At 38.9% G+C, this 24,965-nt stretch overlaps 2 protein-coding genes across 5 annotated transcripts in view; one reads left to right on the plus strand and one right to left on the minus strand.

Annotated features, from left to right (window-relative positions):
- Positions 1 to 4,402: 4,402 nt before the first annotated feature.
- LOC116064027 lies at positions 4,403 to 9,111 on the plus strand. The gene is made up of 5 exons (XM_031319087.2): positions 4,403 to 4,573; positions 5,340 to 5,511; positions 6,829 to 6,949; positions 7,031 to 7,111; positions 8,352 to 9,111. The coding sequence occupies exons 1-5, from the start codon at positions 4,508 to 4,510 to the stop codon at positions 8,719 to 8,721; spliced, it is 810 nt and encodes a 269-aa protein (XP_031174947.1). The 5' UTR covers positions 4,403 to 4,507; the 3' UTR covers positions 8,722 to 9,111.
- A 1,660-nt stretch (positions 9,112 to 10,771) lies between these two features.
- Positions 10,772 to 24,965, minus strand: part of si:ch73-281f12.4 (RA_Radil_like and Myo5p-like_CBD_Rasip1 domain-containing protein) — a 35,094-nt gene continuing 20,900 nt past the window's right edge. For 2 of the 4 annotated variants that reach the window (XM_031318863.2, XM_031318865.2), the window contains exons 11-16: positions 21,445 to 21,589; positions 19,531 to 19,712; positions 19,068 to 19,446; positions 14,127 to 14,257; positions 13,318 to 13,457; positions 10,772 to 13,202 (exon numbers count right to left, since the gene is read on the minus strand). In XM_031318863.2, coding sequence (XP_031174723.1) covers positions 13,100 to 13,202; positions 13,318 to 13,457; positions 14,127 to 14,257; positions 19,068 to 19,446; positions 19,531 to 19,712; positions 21,445 to 21,589 — 1,080 coding nt within the window. In that variant the 3' untranslated portion in view covers positions 10,772 to 13,099. The remainder of the gene's footprint in view (positions 13,203 to 13,317; positions 13,458 to 14,126; positions 14,258 to 19,067; positions 19,447 to 19,530; positions 19,713 to 21,444; positions 21,590 to 24,965) is intronic. The other 2 variants (XR_004896216.1, XM_031318864.2) reach the window with 2 other exon arrangements.

Genomic DNA, 24,965 nt, shown 5'->3' on the forward strand with positions numbered 1-24,965 from the left:
CTCCAATTAAGTGACAACATAAGTTATACGAGTTACAGTTCTCAAGGACGCACGCACACACGGACGCGACAGCACAGTCTCTTTTTCCTTTCTCTCAACTTTTCCGCCGTGTGTCGCGCGTACCCGCTCGTGGTGTGAACTGTACTACTATGCTTAGCTCCGTAGGTGGTAGCTCAAGCTTGACGTGTTTCGGTGATATTTTAATTCAGCTTTACACAATGTGCATATGGCTTTCGACTTGTCTACGAGCCGTCCGGGAGTTTTGAAAAATAAAAAGCGCCATTCAGGATTTCATTGCTGCTGTCTTTCTCCATCATGCCTGCAGCCTGCAGCAGCAGGATGTGTTACGAGGAAGTGGCAGCTTGATGATAAGTAACGGTGCTGCAAAGGGTCAAAATAGTAGCCTAACGCTGACATCCCTACTTTAAACCAATCACAGTCGTCATGGGCGGTGCTAAACTCCGCACAGAGCCACTGCAAAATAGTTGTGCGAGAGAAAACTCAGATTGGACAGATCGTCTAGCTAGCTGTCTCAATTTACCATGCAGAGATCTGAGGAGCAGTTAACAATAGTCCTCATAAATCCACCGAATTTAAAATTCCAACACAAAGAAAGTGGAAGGAAACGGAAAATACATGCATCTGGTGGAATTTCCTGTGGCACCGGAGCAATCCTGGAAGTGGAACGTCAAGAATATAGATTATGACTATAATTACCTAATCTGACACAGTGACCATTGGAACAGACAGACATATTGTGTAGTCTGAACCTGTAGTCTTGTTGATCGTTGTTGTCAGCTGTTGAGTCTAAAACACAACAGTAGTTGCTTTTATAGACAAAATAAATCATGACTCATTACTATATGATGTTGTTGTCAGGCTCACAATAAAAAATAAAATGTTTAAAAAAAATGTTGCTGACACTTGGAGCTCAGAGTGGTAAGGGATTGTGTTGTTTTCATTTTGTCTGACCACTTTTCAGGACGCTACTGGTTTCTATTTCACATGCAGACAACTTGCATAATTTATGTTATCCTTCAAAGAGAAGAGGAAAGTGTTTCATTGCAGCATGGAAATCATCGTAATTAATACCAAAGAAAAGCCTGTCAATACAGACACCTAGTGGACAGAAGAGTTAACAAGTTTATTTATTTTCACTGCAGATCCTCAACTGTTGAACAAGCATCAGCATTACGTCTTATAAAATACAGTACTTTCTTTTAATTTCATTTCATTAGCGGGCATTACTATAAATCAATGCATGTGTGTGTGTGTGTGTGTGTGTGTGTGTGTGTGTGTGTGTGTGTGTGTGTGTGTGTGTGTGTGTATGTGTGCGTGCGTGTGCGTGTGTGTGCGCGCGTGCGTGTGTTCGCGAAGGTCCCGTTCCCATGGCAACCGGTCAACAGTTAGTCAATAGTAAGGACAACAAAAACTTCCCACAAGATTCAAAGAAGAAAAAAAGGAAGAAAGCAGTTCCTGACTGAGGAGAGGACCAGCACTGTTTAATTAAACGTGAGTCATATTCTATACTGATGTATCTATCTCTACTCACTGATACCAAACATGATGTGATGCTACTTATTGATTATTAGCAGTGGTCGAAGAATTATTTATTTAGATATTTATTTAGATATAAAAAGGAATTACAGCAATATATTTTATGTCCAGTATTTAATTTAGAAAGGAACTGAGCCATCCTCCCATCCTCTTTAAGTTTTGTTATCACCCAGCAGAGGGCGATGTAACCAAACATTATGTTCTCCACTGCAGCGCTCATCTGTGGAGATACTGTCTCAATGTTACTGAAACATGTACTCATGCTATGGTGGAGGAACTATTTACATTCTTTATTTAAATCAAAGTTCTAATGCCACAGTGTAAAAATACTCTGTTACAAGTAAAGGTCCTGCATTCAAATGTTACTTGAGTAAAAGTATATAAAATCACTTCAAAGCACTAAAATATTCCCTGTGACTTTTCTACTATTATATATGATATCATATTATTATGGTTCGTGTATTAATGTAAAAGCAGGATTTTACTGTTGGAGGTTGAGGTGAACTAATGATTATTTTAGCCGCCTATTATTTTCTCCATTTTTAAATTGATGTTTGGTTTGGGGGGGGCAGAGCAAGTGGCAGCAGATCAAGCATCAATCATCACATCCATACAAAGTGGGGGGTCGCTGTGGAGAAAACAGAATGCTTTGAGGTACTTGTACTTGAGTGTTTCCTTTTAATGTCACATACTACAGTGGGGGAAGGAGTACTCAAATGTTTACCAAGTATACCCATACAACAATGTAAAAAAAAACGGTACTTGATACTTACGGTATCAAAAGTAAAAGTACTCGTACTGCAGTGGCTGATATGTTATTATATGACATTTTTAGATTGTTAATACGGATGCATCAATGTTAGAGCAACAGTTTTACTTTTGCTACTTAAAGTACATTTTGCTAACAAAACTTACCAAATTTACTTACTTACTTACTTACTTTAAATTGAGTATGATTTTCAATGCAGGATTTCCACTTTTATTGGAGTATGTTTACAGTGTTTATTTGCTGCTTAAGTAAATGATCTAAACACTTCTTCCAGCACGCCTTGCTGCAGCTTTGTTAAGTTTGTTAAGAGCATCAAGTCCTGCATGAGTGAATGTCGGAAACTGTTCTTAAATTTCATGTTGCATGAGTGCACACTTTGGCACTCAGGGTAAAAATAAATGTTCACGACCCCACCCCCACTTTGTTCTCCACATACCAAGAGCACACCTGTGGTTCTCCGTTTGGTTTGTAGAACCGGAAGTCCACTTTGAAGTGATCTGCCTGTTCTAGAGGCATAAAATATGCATGAGAGGAAGAATTTTATAAGAGCAAAGATGAACGACATCAGTCATCAAAGGAAGTGTGTTATGTTTTCTGTCAGAATCATATAATCAAGCTCTTTTTATTCATAGTTGACTGAGTTCATTCAGTTGTTTCAGAAGTTTTTTGATCCTCAGCAGGATTTCAGCATATTACAGAGACTGGGAACAACGACTTCTATGTAGCCCTATCAGTGCAAGCAATATTATCAGTGTAAAAGTACAAACTGTGCCACCATCTCAGAATTATTGCTACAACTTTCATTCTTCCGAAGGGGCAATTAGCGAACTAAATGTGCTTTATTTGAAAATGTTCATTTTGGTAGGCTACTACTACTAATACCACCTTTTATCCAGCACTTTTCTGAGAGAAATGTTGTACATTTTACTCATTCAGCCATGCAGATATTGTACATAAACTCACACAGTAAGTCTTGTCAGGTGAAAGCTTTATATCCAGTAGTATTATACTTTTTTTGTGGTGCTAGTACCTTAACGGAGTATTTACTAAAGTTGCTTTCTACCACTACATCTACTAATTTGACAGCTATAGTTACTTTACAGATTAACATTTTACATGCAAATGGTGCATTGTTTTGTTATAGATTATTCTACCCAACGAGATATAGAAACGCTAAAGGTGATCGCTGCTTAAAAGTGTAGGTGCAAACATTGTAAAACAGTAAGAATGACTTTAAAAAAAATTGAAATTACAGTAACTGCAATGCAAAGCAATGGAAATTTTGAATTAGAACAGGATTTTTCCATTGAGGTATCACTACTTTCACTTAAGGATATGAGTACATCTTTCACTGCTGTCAGTAAATCAGACTGTCTCAGACTCAGAGGCATCCTGACTGGCTCTCCTCAGTCTTTCCTCGTATACCTTTGTCTCCAGACGGGATTTCCTGTCTGTGTCTGAGGGAGGGGCTGGATCTCAGGAACCCCCCTCCCCCCCTTCCTCCCAGCTCCCAGAACTGGTACTGGGACATGAACTGGGAGTGGGACTGGGCCTAAGGAGGCCAGAGACAGCAGTGAGCAGCACACTCACCCTCGTCATGTTGAACTGGTCACCATGGCTTTATTTCCTGCCTTCATTGTTTAAGATGAGCAGGAAGAATGAGCAATCACAAAACCATCGTGGCTATTCTTCCCTTATTGTGTCACTCTGTTGCTGTAATGTGTGGTATCTGGGGCTGAGCAGGATCGATCTCTTAACTGCACTGTAAAAATGGGTGTGTGCAGATTTTAACCATTTTTTGGTGCGTGTCCAGTCATTGGTCAACATAGAACAGGTTTAGTAACAGAATACACATCCAGGAATCTGCTAATAAACAGATCTGTCATACCTTATTTCGGTGAGAACATGGATAAACAGTTAAATTAGGCTAGTTAGCTGACATGGTTAGCTTACGGAATTCTTAAAAATGGCCATTTACAACTTTTATTGATGGTATAAAACTGATACTTTGAACTGTACTGTAGGTTCGTGGAAAAATACAACTTTCAGTGATTCTACCTCCAGTATGAAGTATTTCATCTGTTCTTCCACAGCGATTACAAAGTGACTGACAACCTCCTATTTACTATAAACACAGAGCTGAGTGCTGCTTCCTTCCTTTTCCTGGATGAGACATTTCACATGCAGGACAACATGAAGAAGAAAAAGCAGCGGGCCCGAAAACTAACCAAAAAACAGCATGAAAATGTGAAGTATAAAGCAAATAAAAAGTTAAATGTTTCTGGTTTGAGCCAACTGTTGCCAGTCTTTGTGCTGAGCTAATCTACTTGTTTGCCGGGTGATGCTTCATACTTATAAGAGTGGTATCAATCTTCTCATCTAACTCTCTGCAACAAAGCAAATATAAGTGCTTTCTCCAAAATACTGAACTATTACTTTGCCATTTCAACTACTACAACTATTGGATGTATTGTCATGTCAATTGGTCCTTAGGATTTTTAATATAACTTTTTTTATAACTTTAGTAATCCAGGTCAGCATTTCAGTTTGTCCAACACTTTGATTTGTGACTAAATAACTGAAAAACTACATTACCATGAGCCTCAGCTTTATGTTTAGTATTAATTAGCAAATATCATTATGCTAACACGCTAAACTAAGATTGTAATCAAAGTTAACATTACTGTATAGGCTACCTGCTAAACATCAGCATGCTAGCATTGTCATTGCCAGCTTATTAGCATGCTGATGTTAGCATGGGCTGTACTTTGTGTTAAGTGCTAGTTTATACGTTTATGACATTTATTTGTATTGTCATGTTAACATTTAGCTCAACCACTGTGCACAGAATCTAGAAATCTTGTTACATTATTAACAAGCTACTTGATATAATCAGATGTTGAAGACTTGATGGGAAATTTGACTAGCCCTATCCCTAAACCCTATCCATAGTGTTTAGTAAACTGTTTAAAACTTATAATCACAAGTGATGTGTCTGAAACATGTTTTAAAGGTCTCCATGGACAAAACGTCCCGGTCCTTCAGGTCCAACCGGCCGGAGTTTGAGAGCTTCCTGTCTGAGATGACTCGGTGGTTTTCAGACCATCAGCTGCAGGTGGACGAGCTGTTCAGACACAGTGACGCAGACGGAAGTGGATCAGTCAACCTGAAGGATTTCTACCTGGGTAATATGTCTTCTCTCTGCAGCTTCAACCCCAAAAGTCTCAACAAGCTTCCTCTTCTGGAAACAATTACAGTACTTTCTGTAATTTATTGTTTCAAACGCCAACATCCGTGAGCTCACGTTGAAAATGCTCTCCTCATTTTTCTCAACAGACTTCAGTGTCTGTCCCAGCCCCTTTGAATGTCAGATAAAGACAATCCTGAAGAAAAAAAAGAGATTAGAAAGAGATATGTGGGTCACTATTACACAAATGCCACAGTGTGGTTGTACTGAAGTATTCATGGAGGGTACTGTGAGTCATTTCCTTTTATCCGCCTCGCAGATAAGAGCAGCTCTGGGTAACAAAACCAGGACAATGTTCTTTTTGTCTGGGTAAACTATAGCCTACTCTTGTACTAAAGGTTGTTTAAGGAGCTCCAAGACTTGCAGGATAATACCTTTGAGGGGCAGAATGTGATTCATTGGGAATCAACTGTTTTCAAAAAAGCAAGAGAACTCATCAATAAATATCCCTACAAACAGAAAACACACGAGGCAGCCACAGCTTTCAACTCTGAAAACACACAAAGACCAACATACATATATATGGCTTACTTCTAGAGATGGGGACTCGAGTTTGAGACTCGGACTCGAGTTGCACTTAAGTCGCACACACAGTGACTTCTTGACTCCTCAAAAGACTTCAGACTTGACTTGGACTCAAGATGCAGGACTCGTAAACAATCTTTATTTTTAGGAAAAGTTTGATGAGCTGAAGGTAATTTCCCTCCCAGGGTAACCTATAACCTACCTACGTAACACGTAATACGCAACGTATCTGCTGCGCATGGCCACACGTGAGAGAGGACAACAAACATGTTGGCCGCACCGGCAGCTGCTGCGCCATTCATCAGCAGCTTTGGCTTTAAAAACTTAATACAACAAGGCCCAGACAAAAGAAGATCTGAGTGCAAAATATGTGGACTGTACCTCAAAGACTTGAGACTTGACTTGGACTCTAGCTCAGAGACTTGAGGGCATCTCTGCTCACTTCTTGTAGTAGCAATTACAAGTAAAAACATGAAAGGTCAAATTATGTCAGGTTGCCACATAAAGAGCACAAACTGATTCTGTACCCTACCCTTGTTCAAATGCTGCATTCACGTGTTCCTTGGATTGTCCAATTTCCTGAGGAAATCAGGCTTCCGACTTTGATGTGTTCATGAGCTTCAAATCACAAGTATAAGTTAGGTTGACTGTTGCGACATTTCATGAACAGATTTGTTTAAACTACTGACAGTGACATAAACTCCATTATTACTTATCCATGTGGCTGCAGGTCTGATGAACTTGGACGTCGCTTGTCAGCAGTTTCAGCTCCACATGCTGACTCAGCAGCTGAAGACCGCCAACGACATGATCAGTTATCGAGACTTGAGCAGACAAGTGCAAAGACTGAGGTAAAATAAACTATTTCTTTTTGTTTAAGTATCTTTTTTTATTCTTATTGACTGTGTTTTTCTGTCTTTTTGTCTTCACAGACTGTGTGATGACACAGAGAACGACACTCAGAAATCAAGATGTGATCAACATCAACTGTTAAACCCTGAAAACGGAAGGAGGTACCTTATGTGCATTACAGTAACACACGTGTGAAGATAACTGAGTACATTTACTTAAGTACTTAACCCTCTGGGGTAAATATACTGTATATACAGTATAGTGCGTGGTTATAAGAGCCTTTTCTGGATGAGGTATTGCCAGTCTGATGTATAACTAGCTCCACCTCCAGCAAAAGTCATAAACTACATCCCAGACCAGTCTCTTCTTTCTCATGACTTGAGGCTGAGTCGACATTCAGACCAAACGTCCATGTGTGAGGTAAAGCATTCAGTTATTTCTGAGCCTCAGCTTTCAGCATTAAATCACACTGATCACCTCCTTTAACTGCAGGACAACAGCTACGTAAACAAAGAAGACCTCAACACAACCTTTACACAAGTGCCATCATTGTTTGTGTGTGTGTGTGTGTGTGTGTGTGTGTGTGTGTGTGTGTGTGTGTGTGTGTGGAAAGTAACTAAGTACATTTACTCAAATGCTGTACATTTTAAGCTACTTGTATTTCCATTTTATTCTACATTATACTTTTACTTTACTTCACTTAAGAGGGATTTTACTTTTTAATTTACTACATTTATTTGACAACTTAAGTTACTTTCCAGATTTAGATTATTAATACAAAATATAAACCAAGGTACTTGCACTTTACTTTCATATTGTCAGTGTAGTACACACTCATAGTTTACCACCATGTCATTGTTATTACTGGAACTAATATTTAAGAAGTGAGAAGTAGCTAAGTAAATTTAGGCATTTGTTCAAAACATTTTCATTTTTGGATACGATGACTACTACTACTACTGCTGCATTTTCTCCACCACATTTCCAAGAGATTGTAAATTATACTCATTCAATCACTAACTATATATATATATATATATATATATATATATATATATATATATATATATATATATATATATTGTAATAACTGGAAGTATCATCAGTCCTGTCGGGTAAAAACTTTGTCACCAGTGGTGCAAGTACATTTACACAAGTATTTGCATTTTTGTTTGCTCTTTTTGCTTTACCTTGAACATGCACAATGTGAAGTGAATTGTAAAACAGACATGAAACATATGTCAGGTCACGTTGATTTGTATCCCCTATAATTTAAGCCATATTCTTAAAGAGCTTCATGTGAGTCTTATTTCAAAGCAAAAATGTAAACTAACCTATAAAAACCCTAAAAACAACCACATAAATTGAATTCTGATCTAAAAGTCAGATTTTAACCAACAGGTTCGTCCGTCTGAGTGTCAGACTGATCCCCTTCGATGGCGCTGCAGCTCATCCAGGAAATTTTGAGGTGGATTTGTTGAGCAGCAGCAGAGTCTTCAGTCTGATCAGGATGATCCAGGACCGGGTTGGGATCCAGACCTCCAGGCTGGAGGTTTTCCGGAGCAGAGTGCCCACAGAGGAGGCCCGCCTGCTCCCAGAGAGCCTCCTGGAGGAGTGTGGCTTCAGAGGAGGGCCAGAGGGAAGTCCTCCAGAGGACACTGTGTACTACGACTACAGCCTGCTGTTAACAGACTGCCCCATCCTCAACTGTGACCACTACTTCAGATCAATGCCAGATGCTGCTGCCGTTAAGAGTGGCCTCTGTCCATAAGTTAGTGTTTTTAGCAATGCTATATTTAGAGACGCTGGGCCGTCCCAGTATCTCAACTATTTGATGAAGTTGCTTGAAATTTAGTAAACACATTTATGTTCCCCAGAGGATGAATCCTACTGACTGTGGTGACTTTGGATGAATTCTGCTGACTTTTCTTCTAGTACCCCCATGAGGTTAACGTTAATGGTTTTTGAGTAAAACGTCTCCACAACTTCTGTTTGGATTGCCATGAAATTTGGTGCAGACATTAATGTTCACCTCAGGATGGATTGTAATAATTTTTCGTCGATCCCTTAACTTTTCCTTTAGGGGCATCATCAGGTCAAAGTTTGAATGTGTAACACTTTGGTTTACGACCAAATACCTGCAAAACTAAAGACATTCTCATCAGCCTCAGCTGTCATGGAGTTTAGTGCTAATTACCTCTGCCAAGGAGGTCATGTTTTTGGCTCTGTTTGTCTGTTTGTCTGTTAGCAGGGTTACGGAAAAACTACTGGGCCTGGGCCAAGGAAAAACTGTTGGTGTGCTAATATTAGCTCAAAGTACAGCCTTACAGACCTGCATGGCTGTAGAAAATAGTTGTTTCCAGTCAATTATGTCACAGTGCAGTGTCATTTCATTTTCCACTTTGAGCCAAGATCTGATCAAAAAAGTTGCATGGGGTTGCTTTTGTATCTGAATACAATTATTTTGTTATTGATTAAAAAACAAGTTAATTAAAAAAGCATTTTTATGTCTTAATCTTGAATAAAACAGGTAAATTACCACTTTTAAAACATTTGTATACCTTTTAAAGAACTTAAAAAAAATGGGAATGAGAAGATGAACTGATAAAGGTGAATAACAAGATTAAATGTACTTTCATAGGGCCTCTAAAACCTCTTTCCTGTGTCTTTTCTCTCTTCACAGATTACAAAGTGTTCTCTGGTTAATCGTAAGCAGGTGTGACTGATTGTTTAGTTCTGGGAAAGTGAGGATGCTTGTTCAGGTTGCCATTCCTACATGTGTTTAGTTTTAGCTTTTGTGCAATTAGGATCAAAACCCTGCCTCCAGAAATCCCAATGATATGATACTAATTTGGTTTAGGCAACAGGAGGACTTATGTTGAGGTTAGTGAAAGATTCTCAGAATCAGAATCAGAATCAGAAATACTTTAATAATCCCAGTGGGAAATTATTTTTGTTGTGGTGGTCACTGTGGATTTTTCTTGTATTAAGCCAAAACCCTGATCTTTACCTAATGGTAACCTAAACATATCCATAAAATGAAGTATAATGCTGTATTGTCAATTAACAACATATCTTTGTTAAAAATGAAAAAAATAAGTTAACCTGGGGATTGTTTAAAAGCCCGAATCAAGTAAAGTACAAGTTTACCTCAAATTTGTACAAGAGTAAATGTACTTCTACAGTGAACAACGTTTTGCCTTTTTCATAACAAGCTGCATGTGGGCCGTGTGGCGTTTAACTGGTTAAAAGGCACTTGGAGGACACAGAAGATGAAGAAGCTAACTAGTGGAGATGAAGAGAAATGTTACACATGTGATGTCTTCTGTATGGATACATAAATATGAGTATACTGATCTAATGTGAGCAGCAGTTCAGACCTGAGCATCAAAAGCCTGCAGTGTAAACATAAAGCTGAACTCTTACAGTATGTCAGAAAGCCTCACACTCAGCACCTTGTTTGCACTTTAAACTCTCAGATGTGTTCACATTGAAATAACAGTGTGCAACATGTTACAACTTTTATACCGATATAAAGCAGTGTTTTTAATCGAGGCCTCAGGGGGCCACAGAGGCTGAGCTGTGCTTTGCTGGAGTCAGTGGAAAGTGCTTGGCTAGTGGAAACCACAGAGTAGCTATAAACAGCGGCTGGTGGCGGCCACTAAAGCGTGCCGACACACCCAGCAGCTTCCCTGCTGCTCCACCCGGCCATACTTTTAGATTCCTGCTGCAGTCGTAGTTTACTCCAAAACACTAACAAACATGCATTATAGGAGTGTTTTAAGGTTTAAACACAAAGACAGAATAATAACCAGAAAGCATTCAAGGTTTTCAAAGTCAAAATAATATTTATTACATAGTTTCAAAAATACTGCGCAATATAAATATTACAAAATACTGTGAATAATACTGTTTATCAATATACTTGAACTTTACTTAACACATTTGGGATGAAAATACAGACAGAGTTCAGATGAGGGCTGCAGCAGTTTGTTGTTTTACAGTGTTAAACATATTACAACATATCTGCTGATGTTTTTTTTTTCATATAAGCTGATCTCAGATGAGTAACTCTGAGATGTTTTATGATTTGGGCCCAAACCTCCGACAGTAAGGCTCTGAAGGAACAACATTATTTGCTTTCTTGCTGACAGTTAGATGAGAAGATTGATACCACTTTCATGTCTGTAGGGTAAGTATGAAGCTAAGCATAAAGCCTGGAAACACCTCTGTCCACCTGATGTATGGAAGTCCAAATGTCTCTCTTTTTTTAGCTCAGATTTTGGTCTCTACCATCTCCTGAGGGAAATATCTCTTTATAATGTCTCTTTAGCTGCTAAATGCTCCACTCTGTTCACCAGCTAGTCTCTAACTGTGTCTGTTTGATGTCTGCTGCTGAGCAGGTCATGTACAGTGGCTTTTTACAGCTATTTCTCGGAATATTCGCGTTGCTTTAAGTTTGATGGCGGGATCATATTAGATTCATTTGTGTTGAATTACGTTACTTGTGAATCTCTCTGCCTTCTACAGGAATTAAACGTTACATGTGCATGACAGCCGTTTTCAACGCTACTTGAGATACGGATTTTTTTCTTTTTTAATTGCAATAAATGGATCAAAAGGAGGCCAAAATACTGTAACAACAATGATGCCGATTTGTAAAAAGTCTGAATTCATACTTTGTCAGGTCTGTCCGCAAGACGACAAGCAAACATTTAAAATGCTTGTTTTCTAAATAAAGTTTGAATCGATCAGGGCTTCGCCAACATTGCTGAATCAACACAACAACATACACATCATTTCAGAACCAGGCAGTCCAACTTCCCCACTTACTTTTCCCCGAGAAAGCTCCTTTTTCTAGTCTGTGTAAACAATAGGGTACTATAGAGCTCTGGATGCCCACAGACAGCTACAATAATGTGTTCCTCCACTTCTGATTCAACATCTAAAAATTGATAGGCTTTCGCCAACACAGTGTCACGCAAATGTCTCGCTCGAGTTCTAATACTTCAACTCATGCGAACACACGAAGGACGTGACTAAGCGAAGGATGCATTTTAGGCGGTTCGCGTCATTCGCATCGCACCATCTATTCGTGTCTTTGTATTGACTTTGTATGTAATCGTGCCGCCGAAAATGCAGTCAGTGTGAATGCAGCATGAGTCATGAGATTCACTGTTAAAATAAATTATGTTTTATCGTGTTTCACTGATAATAAAAAAAAATTGTACTTGTAACTTGTAACCCTCCCGTTTGTTTAAATGCATAAAATATTGCAGGTTAAAGGTTTTTACCTGTCTAATGATTCTTGTTAATCCTGGACATTTAGTGTTACCCATCACTTTGCCTGCTGCTGAATGTGTGATGTGTGCGAAGCTCTGAAGGCCACAAAGAAAATGAACAACTGCTGAAATGCAAGAGAGAAAATCATATTTTCCGACTTGTTTTTTCCTCAAAACAGCAACAAAAAATCTCCCGGTAAGTTGAGATAATTCCTCTTGATCTCAATATGGTTTTCCTTGTTTTGAAATTTCTAGAAATATGTTCAAAAGACAGAATATTAACAAATATATTTGTCCACATATGATGCCCAATGACAGATCTTTTACTTGTGTAAAGAAATTGAAATGGGTAAAGACTTTCTAACAAAAGGGGGTAAAATGGAGGTTCTTTCATTGTAAAATAAACTGTTTCACTGTTATAAAATAACAAAATAGCCATCATTTAATTAATGAATAATTCCAGTTGTTGCCAGACATGAAATCTTGATCCTGGAGAAGCTCGATGAAGCTCTTCAGACAGAATACTGTGTACTCAGACATTCAAATATATGTTTCACAACTGCTACTTTTCCTCACCGCCAAAGCCTCAACGTTTATGAGTGTGGAGTCGAGCCCGACGCAGAGTTTGTTTATAGGGCAGAAAGGAGCTGTGACAGCAAAATGAGCTTTTAAAAACTTGACCATGCCCTCAGTCTCGAGTCAGTCCTGCTGCTTTGGGTTGATTGTCTCGACGCACTGAAAACAGAAGCAGGTTGTGTTTCTCCTTAATCCTGTGAGATATACTGACTTTGGATGCAGCAGGTAAGATGAACCAAACGTCCCACAGTATTCCCAATTGCACTTGATCGTCCACACATAGCTCTTCCTTCAGCATTTTGTCGTAGCCGAGCTCCTGTTGCCCGTCTTTGAGTCGATTTTGGCCACCAGCAGTCTGAGAGAGTCTCCTGATGATCGGATCAGTTCTCTACCACTAAGATGAAAACAGAGAGACACACAACAAGCTGTAAACAAGCAGTTACTGGAAGAAGGGATCAGACTAATATATGCAGACCTGTGTGTACTTTAAAATGCACTTTAAGACTTACATGTTATACTCCATACCGACTACACTGATGCCATTAACAGCCAGGATGCGATCGCCAGTTCTCAGTTTCTGACACTGAGCGGCGGGTGAGTCAGGAACCACGGACTTCACATAAATGCCGCTTATCTTCAGTGGCGTTTTCTATATAATATCAAACAGATAAAGTCACAGATTATTGACAGTTATGGACGCATTTAGAGAGACAAACAGCAGCCAGTGTGTACTGAAATACTCCTTTTTAGTCACGCTGCCAGCGTTACTGTGGGTCGACCCATTTGATCCAGACTGATATATTGGAGAACAGCATTCTAATTACTGAATGAGCATGTTAGCATGCTGACGTTAGCATTTAGCTCATAGTACAGCCTCACAGAGAAATAGAAATAGAGCTTCAGTTGTCTGTGTCACAGTGTTTGCTTCCTATGAATCTATTTAGTGTTTTTTTTATTTAAAGTTCAAGAACACTGAGTAGAAAGAGGAAAAGCACAACGGCATCCCCTTTAGTCAGTAAGAACATTTAGTCAGATTAGATTTGTAGTTCCAGTCTGTTGAGTTGAAATCCCTTGAGTTTACAGTCTTATATAATCTCATTAGTCTTCATCAGATCTGAGGCAGGTTTTTCTGTCCGGATTAAACTGTGTGAAAACATACAACCCACATGGCTGCTGATCTTAAACAATCCAGATAAAAGTTGTCCTTTTAATTTAATCTTACACTACTGTACCTGCAAATAGTTGGAACTGAATCAATGTTATGAAAGAGAGAAGAAGAAGAGTGAATGCCGGATAAAGAAGGAAGAAGGTGTCGTACCGTCCCGTCCACGAGCGCCAGGCCGAGACCATGAGGTCCTCTGTGAAGCTCCACCGTGAACACTTCCTCCCTGTCTTCTTCTTCTTCTTTTTCTTCTACATTCTCCTTCTTCCTCTCAGCACATCCACTGGCTGAACAAACAAACAGAGAAGCACATGCTCACATCAGAACAAAGTGGTGGTATAAATACTCAAATACCCAAAATAAACCAGATCAGTGTTGTTGAGTGGACCACAATAAATACTGTAGATCTGTATTGATACAGGGACTAGCTGCCTTTCAACGATTAAAATGTCCTATAAACTGGGGGGATTGGGTTGCATTACAGTTGCTCCCTTTATAGAATAGAATAGAAATATAAACAGAGAAATTATAATAAAAATAGAAATAGGAAATAAGTATGCACAACTATGTACATTATGCTACAATATGTATGTGTAAATAACAATAATGTTGAAAAATAATCTATGATTAAACGTGTTAAAATGCAAAGTGGTGGCAGAGCAGCAAACTATATAATCTAGAAAAGTAACGCAAACAAAAGGTTGTGATGAGGTGTCACTGGAGGTAGACTTAAAGGAAGAAAAAAGTGTTGCACACTGTGGCTCCATATGCATATCTCCATTTATTCTGACGATGTCTGAGGGCCGAAACGTCTTCAGAATAAATAGAGATATGCACATGAAGCCAGAGTGTGCAACACTTTTTTCTTAATTTCAAGAACCGCACACTCAACGTCATTTTTCATAATATTGTTCTCCAGACAGTAAACCCAGCTTTGGTGCACATTAGATGAAGTCTTTACATTTTGAAATGATCTGCTGAGCTGCCTGAAATCAGACCTGTTAGCTGCAGACAGGTTAGCATGCTGCGCTGCTGTAACAGGGACTTCCTGTCTTCCTCATGTGTTTCATCCTGTCACGACAACAACGCAGCAACAGTAACATTCCCAAAAAACAAACAAGAAAAAAACCTGTTCCCACCCCTGCAGCTCCTGCTCCACCATCACCCCCACCTCCCCCTGCCTTTTCCCAACATGCAGCCTGTCTGCCCCCCACGCAGGACCTGTCCCGAACAATGCCTCCACCGATTAAGATTCCACGCACCAACCCAACTGTAAATTCCCATGACGGATCGGCCACTGCTCTTTTCTCTCCTGACATCACCACCTCTCTGTAATTCTTGGGGCCAGATTAAAGGATTACCAAACTTTCAAAATAACATTTGTCGTTTAGCCGAAACCACAGAGGTAGATACACTGGAGGCCAAGGTTCGGCTCCACATGGTGGGATGATACACAGGGTTCCCATCAGGGTGGAAACTAAATTAACTAATTCCATGGTTTCCACAATAGCTGAAAACGTAGCCAAAACTACCTTAAAAATGTCAATTTAATGAATTTGATATATATATATATATATATATATATATATATATATAATACAAGGTAAAAATTAAGGGTGCACGATTCAGAAAATGTCACGATTCAATATTGATTTTTAGGCTCAAGATTCGATTCAAAAATGATTCTCGATTCAAAAAACGATTCACAGTATGTAAATGTAGTTACTTTTCCCATGTGATTGCAGTAGACATACAAATGAATGAATTAATAATTTATTTATTTTTTTATTAAAAAATATGAATCGATTTTTGGAATATGAATCGATTTTGAATCGGTAGAGCTTGAATCGTGATTCAAATGTGAATCGATTTTTTTTGCACACCCCTAGTAAAAATGTTCATTTTACACCAGGAAAGTCAGTGACTGGTGGGGACTAAGTGCTGGAAAAAAGTAAAGAAAGGCCATAGTTTCATTATCGATTAATGTGCTGATAATTTTCATCCGATTCATGTATTAATCGTTTAGTCTATAAAACATTTAGCGGAAAATGTCCATCCCAATGTGTCAGGTAGCGTCATCAAATGTCTTCTATTTCCCAAGAAACAGTCCAAAAAAAGAATATATTAAAATCAAATATTAAATAAAATGATATAAACCTGAAAAAAATGAGGCAATTTCCCACATCTGAGAGGCGGTGACTTTGCAATTTGTTCTTTAAAATGACTTATAGATTGAACAATGATTAATAGATGATCAAAATAGTAGAAGATTAATATTAATTGTTGCACCTCTTGTGCAGATTGTAGGAAATTGTAGAAATAACGACTGCCAATTAGGACAGCATGTACATAAAGAGATGGTGCCAGATGGCTTTGTTTTAATGTAATCCTCAAACCCTTTAAACAAATGACTTTAATAAAAAGCACTAACAGAGAAAACACAATACAAGAAGTAACCAATGAGAGTAAAGACATCTGATTAGGATCAACACAATCCTCCGGCTTTAAACCCTTTCTGTAGCAGCACCCAGCAACAGTGGGAGGTCTGTGAGGGAGCGCATTAACACAGGTTGAACCTTTTAAATACACACAATCACATGTGACGAAAAGGGTTTCTGAAGGTCTGGTTCAGATCTGAGGAGAGCTTCTGGACCAAGAGGCCTCGTTAGATAAAAGTCTTCTCTCTCCTGAAAACACCACACAACAATTAAGATGAATCAATGAAGAAATCAGCATATATATCCTTGATTCCTGTATTTATTTGGTCAAAATTGTTATTAGCAAACAGAATAAATTTAAGTTTGACTTATTTTTCTTCACAGATGTCGATATTGTAATTTACTCATGTCACTTATTCTGATGAAATGAAACCATAAATTGACAGTTTCCTCTTTGAATGATAAGAAGTGATTGATATGCGCTCTCCATTTAATTTTTTAACTTTTTTTTTTTTTTTTTATGTCATATGTCAAGACAGCCACCTGGTTTATGTCATGTTAATGCTAATTGTTAATTCTCTGAATTAAGTTCATCTAGTGGGAATCAGATCTAAGATTAGCAAGCTAAGCTGACTGGCCTCCACTTTCTGAGTGAGATACAATCTTAACGGCCCGATGGGTCCAGATTGAGACCCAATTTGTCCACGCTGTTGCATGGATGCTCCTTTGTACAAGCGGTTGTTGCCATTTTATGTTTTCAGTATTTAAATCAGGTGAAAGAAAAGTACCTGACAATATCTAAAGGCAGTATATTTTTGTTTAATGTCCCCATTTTCTGATGTGATCTGATTATCAACTGGCACCTGGAAATTAAAAGAAAAATAAGTTTTTTATACCTCATTCATTATCGGGTACTTCGCCTATCCATCACCTGTTTTTAAACACTGAATAACGTAACAACAACCACTCGTACAAAGTAACATCCATACGATGGGGGGGGGGGGGTCCACATTTTACAATGATGTGATAATGTGAAAATATGTTGTAACACCAGCTCTCAGGCTTAGATACCGGGTCCACAAATGCTGCAGTATCATTTCCTTAGACATAAAGTGAAGTACTCTCACTCTGACTCCCTCTCCCTCCTACAGATGACCTCATGACGGAGGTGTCCAAAAACAATAGGGGTGGGAGAGGAAACCCTCTTTCCTTTGCAGAGCGAGCCCACCCTGCACAGCCTCCCACTTGAAATTCCTCAACCTCCAGAGTCAGTGAAAAGATGAAGGGAGGACTGGGAACGCGCTCCACCTCTTTTATGTCAGGGTTACCTTTATGTGGACCTGGAACAAATATGCAGCGGGTCCTCGAAGGTCAAGTCACTAAATACTTTCCTTAATAGATTCAGTCAGAGGAAGTGAACGAGCTTTTAAGGTAGACCTCATTCCAGACGTTAGTAACAGGGGACAAGGTCTGAAGCGAAGCGGCCGTATTCTTAGTGACAGAGCTGTGAGTCATTTGAATCAAAACCTGCTGTGTGTAAGTGAAGCCATGAATGGGCCTTTTAAAATGCTGTCAGCTTTCTCATCACATGTGGTTGACTCTTTGTTTCAGGGTTTTCTTTGTACATGTACACACTCATTCAATTATTATCTTCTGTTGCCAGGTTTCAGTTAATGTTTTCCAGCTTTTAGTGGCTTTAAAGGAATACTTAGAAGCATCTGTGAAGCCATGTTTGCTAAAAAATCTTTTTAATATATATATATACACAGTATATATATATATATATATATATATATATATATATATATATGGTTTAATATGTGTTTTCTAAAGTATGCATGAGAGCTTCAACAAATAACTGCTTTCATTATTGATTTATCTGAAGATTTTTATCGCAACTACCACTGGATTCATGTTCCCAAGATGATGAATCCTCCTGATTATACTGATACTATTGCCATAAATTTGCTCCAGATATTTATGTTCTCTAGATAATTCATTCTAATGACTTTGGTGATCTTCTGCCTTTTTTTGTCATCAGGTCAAAATTATTATTTTTTGAAATTATTTATAGTTGGAACAAACTGGTTCGTATGGTGTATGTATGTATGATGCACAGATCTTCTTTAACAGATTTATATGAATATGAATATATTTTTTATTCTTCTAAAACATGGTAATAGATCCCTTTTCTTTTCTTTTTTTCCTCCTGTAACTATTAACAAATGCCAGGCCATTGATAGTTTGCTTTTGTAATTTAAACCTTTTTGGGCCAAGTAATGTTTTATTTTATTTTCTATTTATTATTTTTTCTATATTTTTCTATATTCTCTTCGGATAATTATCTTTTATCTGGTTTATTAGAATGAATATGTTCTTGTATAATATATATATATTGTTTCTTAGAGGCATGCTTTGTCCCTTATATGGGAGCATCAGGCAATGTTATCCAGCTCTGCTCTGATTGGTCCAATCTACATTGACATGCAGATCACAACCATCTGAGTGATGAATATGTTTACATTTGTATGCATTGTTTATTCAGATCTATGGTGTTTGCTTGACAATGCCTGACAAAGATCCCTGATGGATTGAAACGTTTCTCTGTTAAATTACATTTACTGGGAGCAACAGTAAAGTCTCCTGCGTCTTCAGTTACCTTTCTTTTGCTGGCGGGCGCCCTCCTGCAAATCAGCCTCCAGCTCGGCCAACTCCATACCCTGCGGGGTGTTGGGCGGCGTTAGCAGGCAGGATGGGTCCAGTGCCAGGCTCTTGTGGTAAGTCATGTCGGCCTGTCCTGGGAGGGTGTTCTGCAGCTCCAGGCTCTTCAGCTTCTGGGTCAGGACTGCCTCACAGCTGCTCAGGTCACCATGAGATCCTCTGGCCTGAGGCGGCTCTGCAGGGTGGCTACGGTCCCGGTCTGCCTCAGGGGAGGGGCAGGTAACCGGGTCAGAGACCCCCTGATGGGCAGGGTCCTGGAAGACATTGACGGAGGGTGAGGTCAGAGACTGCCTGTCTGTGGGCGTCCCATTTAGAGTCTGAGGAACATAAAGTCAATCAATACCAGATGTATAAACCTCAAGGTGTCTCATTTCCTGCTCTTGGGTCAGAGAGCTTGTTACCTGTTCCTCCGCATCGGGCTCGGCTTGGGTTTCACTGCGGGGGAGTTGGCGTATGAACTCCTGCAGATGACCGAGCTGCTGGAACAGAGCGGGCTCCACAACGGGTTTACCCAGCTCCAGGTGAAAGGTGCTGCTGGGCAGGATGAGCGGTGGGTGGTTGTCAAAGCTCTCCAGGATGTCGGCTGCAGGAGGAGAGAGAGGTCATCCATCACAAATGACCCGAGCTTTATTACAGCTTTCTAATGAAATTCAATCCTGTAACTTTTCAGTAAAGCTGCTGTAATTGAGTTAAACCCAAACTAAAAGTTGTAAATACAGTACAGGCTGATGCAACTGTTGCAGGATCAGTCAATGTTTTTTTTTTTTTACGCAGCAGGATGGAGTTGATCTGAGTGAAGTAAGAGGTGAGAACAGGTGAGCGCGAGGTGGTGGGTGTCCTGCTGGGAGGAAGTGGATTTGACAGTAAACTGTGGACTGAAGCTGATTGGTGGAGACAGACTGACCGGACAGGATTATTCACACAGACTAAGACGAAGGCTACCGCTTATAAATGCATGTGAGTGTCAGTGTGGAGGTGTACTTTTATTATAATTACAACATAACATTTTTCACATGGATTTTTTCTCCCGAGACTTTTGGTGAAAAAAAGCCCTGATTACTTTTAAAAGGAGTACATTGTGAATTAAAGTAAAAAGGGATTTTCAGCTGCTATGGGGTCCCAAAGTGTGCAATATTAAATAAATAAATAAGCCAGTGTGAAATAAATAAACAAACAAATTGTCTTCAATATAAAAATAAATCAATGAATTGTGAAATAATTTAAGATTTTCTTTTTAGAAAAATAAGGTTATTTCTTTATTAAAAAAAAGTGTTTTATTAGAGATCTTTATTTTATTATAGACAGTCAAAAATGGCATTTTTTTCCTATGACAATTTATTTCATGTCACATTCATATGATTATTTATTTAATATATTTTTTTCAACACTGGTCCCAGTCAACCAAAAGTGTCTAACAGAGAAACATAAAAGAAGGAATGCTCATTTAACTGCACAAGACTTGATGAAGTCAAGTATAATAAGTTAATAGAAAGTAGGTGCACATTAGATTATGATAGATGTTTCTAAACAGTTATTACAGTTATTGTTGTTTATATGAAGTCTTGTGCAGTGAAGCATGTCTGCTGTCAAGTTTAGACATGCAAGCTGCACAATAGATTCCTGCTGAATGGAGTCTGGTTACTGCTGTTTACAGTCAACAGGGTCGTCCGTTGGCATTCTTAATGTTTTGAAAACAGATTTTCATCTATATTTTAACATTTAAAATTAAAAAACTTTTTTTTTTTGATTTACTAAAACTAAAAACACCCTGCACATGAACTTGTAAGACCTTTATGTTACCTTTATTAAGTTATGTTAACTTAACTGATGATGAATAATCAATTATTTACTATAGAGTATGTATTACATTATTCAAATTCAAGATTTTACCCAGAAAGAGAGAGAGAGAGAGAGAAAAGGTCTCAAGCTGCAATTAACAATTCTTTTTATTGTGGTTCATCTCCTGATTATTTTTTTTTTCACTTAAAGCAACACCCTGTTACGAGTTGATGAACCACTGAAACAATTTTGGAAACATTATTTTAAGGTACAAAAGAATCTTGGTGTTACTTTAATGAATTAATCACCATGAAATGTAAAAAAAAGTTAAAAACAAATCCCTCCCAATCCTAGTTTACCAGAAACCACAGTGACGTCTTGAAATGGCTTGTTTTGTCCAACCAAAATACCAAAATATATGATATATGATAAACATGACTAAAACAATTAACTATGAAGTTATTTGCAAATTATGTTTTTTTGTCGATGAATTTATGGATTAAACATTTATCTTAAGGATGGTGTACACATCTCACCCGTCCTGACAGTGTCCTCTGCATCATCCGGGGACGGAGTCCATCCGGTGGGACAGGTTTTACCAGAGCTGTACTCCCTCAGCATGTGGTGAAGCTGAGCAGCGTTCAGGGCAGCAAATTCAGTCCTGAGAGAAGCCCAGGACGCCTGGACGGACATAAAACAACAAAGAAAAAACACTGAGACACATAAAGCAAACAACTTATTCTAAACCCCTTAACAATAAAAATGCAGGATTGTAAAAGTGATGGTTACATCTTAAAGAACGAGCCAGAAAAGCTCTTTGTAGTCATTGTGAGAATGACTGAGATGGAGAAACAAGTACTTTCCCATCATGCTTGTTTTCATATAAGGAAACAAAGTCATTGCTACTCTCTCATTTGCATGCCGAGTACTTTAAATCAATTATATGATCTAGTAAATAGTTTGTCCCTGTGGTAAAAAATCCTTTCGAGAAAATATTTCTCCCTGGTGAAAAACAGATTAGGAGCACTTTAAGTTGTTTTACATCAATGCAGCTTTTCTTCAAAGCTCCATACTTGTGTTTACGCTGCACTGGATTAAAAGGTGAGTGTATTAAAATGAACACGTCATTCTACTCTGTACAGTGCGAGAAGTGTAAACTTGTCATTATCTCTCCACTCAGTGTCTAACGTTTCTTATCATGAAATATGACACCCTTGAGAAAGATAATATTTGATCTTCTAATAGCTACAGAAAGTAGCTTGAGGATAAGGAAACAGGTGAGTCACTTGCCATGACGGGCATGTGATTACTACAAACATTACATAGTTCATTCAGTCTGTTTACAGTTGAATTGGTGGAAGCAGGTTTTTGCCCAGACGTGCCGGGGCCACCATAGAAACCATAAGTTAAATGTTGTAGTGTCCCTGCCCTTCTCTTATAACACAGACACCACACTAAGCTCAACAGAAGGTGTAGTTTAAATGCTGCATATAAACTGCAGACATTTAAAAATGTCTGTCTGTTATGTCTGAGATTTAATGTTTGGAAGCTATTTTCTCCTAAAATAACTCCTCAGATGTTGTGTTCCCCATACTGGCAAAACAAGCAGTGCCACATCCCTCTGGTGTAATTTATAATTTGTGCCAGTGAGCCACTTCAGTTTCCTAAAAGCCCAGAACTCCAGATGGAAAAATCTGTCCAGGGTGTGTGCTCTGTTGCAGCAGCCACAAAGTGACCTCATGCCAGGGCAGGGATACATAAAACCACAAGCTTCCTAGCAACAGTCCAATCCCACGAACCGACGAGACACAGCTTTCAACAGCTGTGTCCTGAGGGGAGGTTGGTGCTGTGCCCTGGAGATCTTTCAGGCTGGTATCACGACTGTGAGTCATACAGTGAAAACAGCTGTGTAAAACTGGGCCTCATATTTAACACAGTTACTCCCACTTAGGGTGCACGATATTGAAAAAATGTGATATTGCGATATCGATAATGAATATTGCGATATCGATATTAATTTTGATATTTTTAAACATATGTAAAATTACCAAAGTTATGGGAAAACGCATCAAAATAGATTTATAACAAATAAAACAAGTTTTCTTACAACACAAGGTTTATTTCAACTGACAGTCATATTGGACTGGTCCAACATGTGTCTACAGAACAGGACATGTTTTACTGCTTGGACAGTATAAAATAAATAAATAAATAAATAAAGAGCATGTCTATAGAACAGGACATGTTGTACTGGTTGTATATACACGACTACAGTATAAAAAACAATGCAATGCACATCTGTTGGCTTAAAACCAAAGTATTTCCAAGCTACCGAGGAGGAGGCATTACCCTACAGTCACATTAGCCACAAGAGACAGCTACCATTCATTTTCACTAGGAGTGGCCGTTGACGTATGTCAGTGGCTCAAGCATGGATGTAGGCTCAAGTCGAAGAAAATAATTCAAGATGGCGGACAACGCTTCAGGACATCGTATTTATGTATATATCTGATATGTTTGGCATTTAATCTCATATATTGTGTTACTTTTATCGAGAAATAAATACTTTAAATCCAAAAACATCATTCTTGTGACTTAACAATACCTCTGAAGTAACTTTTAAGACGTGGTTTAAGGTAGCACCGGAGAATTTCTGTTTACTGTTGCCAAGCAACCAGGGGTAGGCTAGGCACGCCCAGGAGCATCCACAAGCGAGTGCATGTCGCTCTCTTTTGTAGCTAATACTTTTGGCCTCTAAAGTTTCTTTTCAATCTCTGTTATTTCGTCGTCTACCAGAGCAACACTTATTTTCTTACTTTTGTGTTCTTTTTGCTCCGCTCTTCGCTCTCTCTTTAGCTCCTTTCTTTTCTTTCGCTTCGTTTTATGGTTCTGCGGAGGCTCCACGGTGTGTGCGTCGAGCATGTGGGTGTGTGTGGGTGTGTGTGGTAGAGCGAAGAAAAGGTGAGAGAGTGACGGCGATTTTCTTCGGAGCAGTAGTGACAGTAGAGTGTTAGTGAGAGAAACTTAAGTGTCTCCTCTGTTCTTTCTGACCACGGTGGAAAATCTGTAGCAGGAAAAGTTAACCCTCTCCTTGATTTCATGTTGTTTATGGAGAAGGAGAACCAGGAAATGAGTCGGGGGAAATACAACGCTACCAAGTGATGTGTATTTTTTGAGAGGTGCATCAAAGACTATAGACGTAACAAGAGGAGAAACTCAATGGAACTGCAGCTCCGCCATCTTGGACTGAATGTAACACAACGTTCTATTGAGTTTCTCCTCTTGTTGCTTCTATACTCTTTGGGTACATGTCGGGCGGGATGCAACGCAAACAAAATATCGCGTAATTATCGCGAGACTTTCGGTATAATATCGCGCAACGTGATATCGCGATAACGATGTTGAGTCGATATATTGTGCACCCCTACTCCCACTAATACAGAGCAGGGTCATATCAATTTAAAATTAGTTCTGTGGTCAGCTCGAATATCTTAAAGTCTCCCTCCAGACCATAGACTGTATATAAAGATGGACGACGCATCTTCACTTTCTCCCACTGTACAAAAGTGATGCCAAAATAGTGCTGAAGTGACCAACCTGATCAGAAAAATGAGCACTTGAACAAACATCAGCGTGATCAGAACAACCTAAAAGGACAGAAACCATCTATGGGGAAAATGTATGATGTGTTTCTTGATTTTTTAGTTTGGCCCATGTCCCATCCGCTAGTCTATATCGATGATGTTCCACTTCTGGGATTGTTCAGGTGCCACCGGAAATTCCACTGGATGTCCCTCTTCCCTTTTAGGCCGGATGTCCGTCACCTTCCGCTTTCTTTGTGTTGGCATTCTAAACTCTGGTGGATTTATGAGGACTATGGTTAACTGCTCCTCAGATCTCTGCAGGGTAAATCCAGACAGCTAGCTAGACTATCTGTCCAATCTGAGTTTTCTGTTGCACGACTAAAAGAACTTTTGAACATACACGTTCCACCAAAACAAGTTTCTTCCCAAGGCTATTTTGCAGAGGCACCATCATTGTGTCTGGGGCTTAGCGC

Source organism: Sander lucioperca, chromosome 21 (assembly GCF_008315115.2).
Source record: "Sander lucioperca isolate FBNREF2018 chromosome 21, SLUC_FBN_1.2, whole genome shotgun sequence".
NCBI lineage: Eukaryota > Metazoa > Chordata > Actinopteri > Perciformes > Percidae > Sander > Sander lucioperca.

What these genes read in the sequence shown, in the direction of transcription:
- LOC116064027 (XM_031319087.2), top strand. Translation starts at nt 4,508, where the DNA reads ATGCAGGACAACATGAAGAAGAAAAAGCAGCGGGCCCGAAAACTAACC. An exon ending in CCAAAAAACAGCATGAAAAT is followed by an intron (nt 4,574 to 5,339) that starts GTGAAGTATAAA and finishes CATGTTTTAAAG; the next exon opens with GTCTCCATGGACAAAACGTC. An exon ending in AGACAAGTGCAAAGACTGAG is followed by an intron (nt 6,950 to 7,030) that starts GTAAAATAAACT and finishes TTGTCTTCACAG; the next exon opens with ACTGTGTGATGACACAGAGA.